The 5200-nt window shown below is 53.2% G+C and overlaps 1 protein-coding gene across 1 annotated transcript; it reads right to left on the bottom strand.

Annotated features, from left to right (window-relative positions):
• Positions 1-248: 248 nt before the first annotated feature.
• GSX2 (GS homeobox 2) lies at positions 249-4957 on the bottom strand. The gene is made up of 2 exons (XM_083458464.1): positions 3941-4957; positions 249-934 (listed from the first exon to the last, which is right to left on the bottom strand). Exons 1-2 carry the CDS (start codon positions 4467-4469, stop codon positions 597-599), a joined length of 867 nt encoding a protein of 288 aa, XP_083314590.1. The 5' UTR covers positions 4470-4957; the 3' UTR covers positions 249-596.
• Positions 4958-5200: the final 243 nt, after the last annotated feature.

Genomic DNA, 5200 nt, shown 5'->3' with positions numbered 1-5200 from the left:
GAGCTTCAGGTTCAATGCTGGCAAGAGAGAGGGTGGGGAGGGGAATAAATCCTTTAAAAAGTGAAAGCCACCACACTTCTTGTCTGAACTCCTTTATTTAAATAAATATAAATATAAATTTAATATAAAACTATTCACATACAAAGGAGAGCACCGAACAACTCTAATTCGGATTATTATTATTATTTTCCATTTCATATAAGATCTGTACCAAAAAAAGAAAGAGAGTTTCAGACAGTATTTTCCCCCCAATTCCAGTTTCTAAACTTTTCCCCACAAACCCTGGAAGGAAGAAGGAACTGATATTTGGGGGGAGGAAGAAAGAGAAAAGGAGATTCTCCTCTCCCACCCCCTTAAGAGGGGAAGGCAGAACTGTGTGTTAACTGGGAGTGGAGGGCGGGGAACAGCCTTGCAACTGTTTGTGTTATATTATAAATACCGTTCCAACAGAACGTTCATTTACATTCAACAAAATCTAGCACTAGGCCCATGGACAGAGCCCTTAGGAGTCTGTTCTTCTTTGCAGAAGGCCCCGCCGGCTCAACTTGACTGCCTCTGCCAGCGATCGCCCGTGAAGAAGTCCAAGGGGAGCCTTTTCATAAAGGGGAGACCTTGTCTTCATTAGCCGAGGCCGGCGAGAGCGACTCTTCGTCCTCGGACCTGGAGTAACGTCCCGGGTTGCCGGTGCAGCTGCAGCCGCCGTGCGGATTCCTTTGGGTCCCTTTGCCTTCCTTCTTGTGCTTCACCCTCCGGTTCTGGAACCAGATCTTCACCTGCTTCTCGGACAGGTTGAGGTACGTGGCGATCTCGATCCTACGCAGCCGGGACAGGTACATGTTGGACGAGAACTCCCTCTCCAGCTCCAACAGCTGCGTGCTGGTGAAGGCCGTGCGCATCCGCTTGCCGTTTTGCAACTGGCTGGCATCCGAGCCTCCTGGGGAGGGGGGGGGAGAGGTGGAGAACACACACACAAAAAAGACCCAGTTAGCAACCGACAGAAAGGAAATGCTAAAATGCTGGGCCTGAGCCCTGGAATATGTTTCCAAAACCCAGGCTGAGTCCTGGAATAAAGAACCAAGTGGGAACACAGAGGGAGCCTTTCGCTTGGCCTTGAATAGCCACGAGTAGGGTGGCTCCCCCAGCAATCCGCTGAGAATTTGGAGTCACTCGTTTTAGGAAAATGAAACACGATGTCTTTAACTAGAAGGGCTGGGGCACCGAACAGTGACTAGTTTGATCCCTAAAAACAGGAAACATCAGAACATAATACTGTAAGTTTTGGGTCATACCGAAAGACCATCAAGACCAGCACCCGATTTTCCGGAGTTGACTATGGGAAGCCTGCAAACTGCGGCAGTGCATGAGGAAAATACCCCCATCCCCTTTTTTGTTCCACAAAGGCTGGTGTTCATAGACATGCAGCCTCTGATCCTTGAAGTGGCATAGGCAGCGATGATGACCAGTAGCCACCGACAGAGCTGTCTTCCATGACTCAGTCTCATCCCCCTTTTCAAGCCATCTTAACCAAAGGTCATCACCACGTGGCAGCAAATTCCACAAATTTATCAGTCACCTGTGCAGAATGACCCTGTGATGGAACGACAGTCCATCCATTCTGCTGGAAGGCTCAGAGTTCTAGCACTATGTGTGTCAATTTATTTCTGCCCAAGCAGCTAAACCAGGTGGAAGCCAATGTAGCCTTTCCTCTTCACCTTTGCCAGGTGGAACTGAAACTCCAGAAGATTGCACACTCCGCAGTTGACTGATAATCACGTTATTATTTTATTCAAAGGAAGTGTCAGGGGTTAAGGCTGCCTGCAAGCCACGCCTCTGGACTGGAAGTCCTCCTATCCTAATTTCTTCTTCTGAAAGTAGTAGTTACTCAATGGTAAGTAGTAACTATCTGCTCCAACTGTCCTTAAATGAAAAATCAAATTGCGGCATTGCCCATAGCTGAGTCCTGCTTTCAACTGTTAGACTTCCTCTGGCTGAAGCTTTCAGAGAGAAACAGCTTACTTCTTTTCAAGTCTCGCTAGTTGGAAATGAGAGGTTACAGTTCTACACCTCCTACAATCCTTGCTTCGTTTTATCCGAGACGGAAAAACTCTTTTATGCCCTTCTTGGCAGCAGACCTTTACAGTATTTTTTTTTTTTTTTTACACCTTTGAGAAGCACGCGAGAAGCAAAGTCAAAGTGTCTGCTCGAAGGAAAGGCGCGCGCAGAAGGATACCTTTCAAACTCTTCATTCTAACTTCGGTATTATTAACTCCAGTTAGAAGGAACCGTTCAGAGGTTCCAGTTTATGCCTGCATTGATCCGGATCATCTATGCGGATTGCAGAAGCCAGTCCCAATGAGCTGCATGCACCTAAAATCTACTCAAAGTAACCCTGTGTCCTGATCCTGGATTGCAAGTGTAGACTGAGAATCTCAGAGCAGTCTTATTGAACTCTGGTGCGCAGCTAAGATCAGAATACGATCTTCCTCGAGCTATTGGCTCTTTTCATTGACTGGCTCTTTTCATTGATTGGTTGAGGTTGCTAAGGATCACAACGTGGGTCAGATCTATCCTTCCTTCACATCCGTGTCTCTGAGAAAACTGTCCATTCTAAGACTGAATGTGCAACTCGTATCTGTCAAGCCCATTGCTCCGAAAAAAGCACATTTCACAGAACCTATCGTTGATCCGGTCTGAAGGTGTAGGCTCAGACTGGGATCCTCAAGCCTACTCGCGAGAGAATGGCTTGGGGTTTGCCGCTATTCTCAGAAGAAGAGACGCACCCCTTAGCTTGATTCTGGTTCAGCCTGTGACATACACTCGCTCTGCTCCATTCAGAATCAAAGACACGCATCTGGCTCTCTTCGGGTTGCTCTGAGTCGGAGCCAGCCCGTCCTCTGCACCTGTTCTCTGCGAGCCATGCAGCTCCATCCTCGCATCTTTCTGACCACTTATCCTCAAGTAAGTGGAATACCAATTCCCAAATTGCTTTCTGCGAGATAATCCCACTCACGTCAAATCTGGCCAGGAGAAAACGGAGGACTGCAGTGTCCTTCCTGCACCGCCGCCTCGCAACATTATCTACAGTATCCAGATCTCACTTTAACAACTTCTCACCTTCGCGTCTAGGGAAGATGGAAAAAAGAAGCCCGCTAAACTAACGCGCCAGTCCTCGCACTTCTTAGCTTCTGGATTTCCCCACTGAAGGCCCCCCCCGGAGGAGAAGAGGTTGAGTGAGTTTAAGAGCCTAGCGCTCTTGATGATGGGCTGATCCCCACGAAGTCATAGGGGGGTTTTAGGAGGTCCTTGCTCTCCTTGGGAGTCCGGGGGGCGGGGAGGGTTGCCTTGGAAGGATTTGAGGATGCTTTGGGAAGTCAGTGGGGCTCACTTTTAGAAACGCGTGAGCTGCCAACACGGGCGGGGAGCGGAATCAAATGTCTCTAGTCGGAGTAGCCAAGTGACAGGACTGAGGACGGTGGTGGAGCTGGTTTATGGCACAACCCCGTCGGAGCAAACGGAAAGCCTCCAGAGGATCATAGAATTGTAGAGTTGGAAGGGACCCCAAGGGTCATCCAGCCGAACCCCCTGCAATGCAGAAATCTTTTGCCCAACCCGGGGCTCGAACCTACGACCTTGAGAGCCAAGATCTCATGCTCTACCGGCTGAACTGATTGCAGGGTTGGGGGCTCACAGAGGTGCCACCCCCAGAGGGGTCGCCTCTCCCCGCTTAACTCTTTCGGCACCAACCGGTGCGAACACGATCCGGAGCCACTCCGGAAAGGAAGGGCTGCAGAAGAACCGCGTTTGGACTCCGCCTTACCTGGAGAGCCGACCTGTTAGTGGACCTGTCCCAGCTTTCCTTTCAACCACCCCGCTGCCCCCTGGATCCCCAACCCCACCTCCCAGTCCCCCAAAGGCGGGACGCGGCGGAGGAAGCTCCTACCCATGCCGAGGCAGTGGAATCGCCGGGGGTCGCTCATGCTGTAGGCGGCCGCTGCACAGACAGGTGGGTGGCCCAGGGCGTGCGCTGCCGCCACTGCCGCCGCCGCCGCGGAGGCCACCGAGCCGGCTTGCTGCTGCTGCTGCTGCGGGGCTGGCTGCTGCTGGGCATGGCTCAGGCGGGGGCAATACTGGCCCTCGCCGGCCGCAGCGGGAGGGAAGTGGCCCTTGAGGAGCGGGATGGCGGCAGCGGCGCCCGCTCCTCCTCCTCCTCCTCCGGCTCCTCCTGCCGCGCCCGCCCGGGAAGAGGCGTGCAGGTGCGAGCTGACACACAGCGGGCACACGCAGAAAGCGCCGCTCTTGCGCGACGGGCACGCCGGCCCGCCCGCCACCGACATGACCAGCGGCGACGGCACGCCCAGCGGGATGAGGAAGTCCTGCCCGGGGGGCGGGTGGTGGTGATCCGGCAACGAGGGAGCCGGCCGAGCCGGGTCCTTGATGATGAGCGAATCCACATAGAAGGAGCGAGACATGGTTGAGGATCGGAGGCGCGCGGGCTGGCTGGCTGGCAGTGACTCCCGGTGGCGCTCTCTGGCTCTGTGCGCCCTCACCGTGCGCTCTGCGGAGCCGGTCCTCCTGGGGCCGAGTCGCCTCTGCAAAAGCCCCTGGGCGAGCCCGGAAGGTGCTTAAGTCTGAGAGCTGAACAAAGGGGGGCTCTGGAGAGGGCTGGTCTTAAAAAAAAACAACACACCATCAACCAACCCCCCTTTCCTTCTCTCTAGACCTCCCCTGGATCTCTCCCCCGCCCCCTCTACTGCGGGTGTGGGGATTTATAGCAACTATTTAACACGTGATGCCTGGAAATCGACGCGCATCTGAGGCTTCTTGGGCTTCCTATTTGGGAGCCCTTTCAGGGGAGAAGCTCTCCCCCCCCCCACACCGCCTGGGGGGGGGAAAGAAGGCAGAGAAAGGAGGGGAGCTCGCTTGGCAAGAAGCGCGTGTGCGTTTCCTTCATTTCATAGGGACTCCAGGGCTGTCGGCTATTCTTCTTCTTCGTCCTCCTCCATCACCAGATTCAGTCGGCAGGCAAAAACAGCAAGTGCTTGGGCGCAAGTTACAAGTTTCCAGTTCGCAGCCCTAAAAAAAAAAGTCCGATTACCTCTGCGTCTTGGTGGGCCAACTTTGTTTCAACACAACAACCGTTATCTCCCTTATACGACCCAGCGTTACATCTATTTGGTTCCCATTTTCACTCGTCCTTCAT

The sequence above is a fragment of the Podarcis tiliguerta genome, assembly GCF_965153285.1.
Source record: "Podarcis tiliguerta genome assembly, chromosome: 9".
NCBI lineage: Eukaryota > Metazoa > Chordata > Lepidosauria > Squamata > Lacertidae > Podarcis > Podarcis tiliguerta.
The sequence above is the reverse complement of the archived record's forward strand: the minus strand, read 5'-3'. Positions and strand labels throughout refer to the sequence as shown.

Coding starts and splice junctions, on each gene's coding strand:
- GSX2 (XM_083458464.1), bottom strand. CDS start 4,469: ATGTCTCGCTCCTTCTATGTGGATTCGCTCATCATCAAGGACCCGGCT. Junction 935..3,940: donor ATTCCACTGCCTCGGCATGG/GTAGGAGCTTCC, acceptor CCCCCTCCCCAG/GAGGCTCGGATGCCAGCCAG.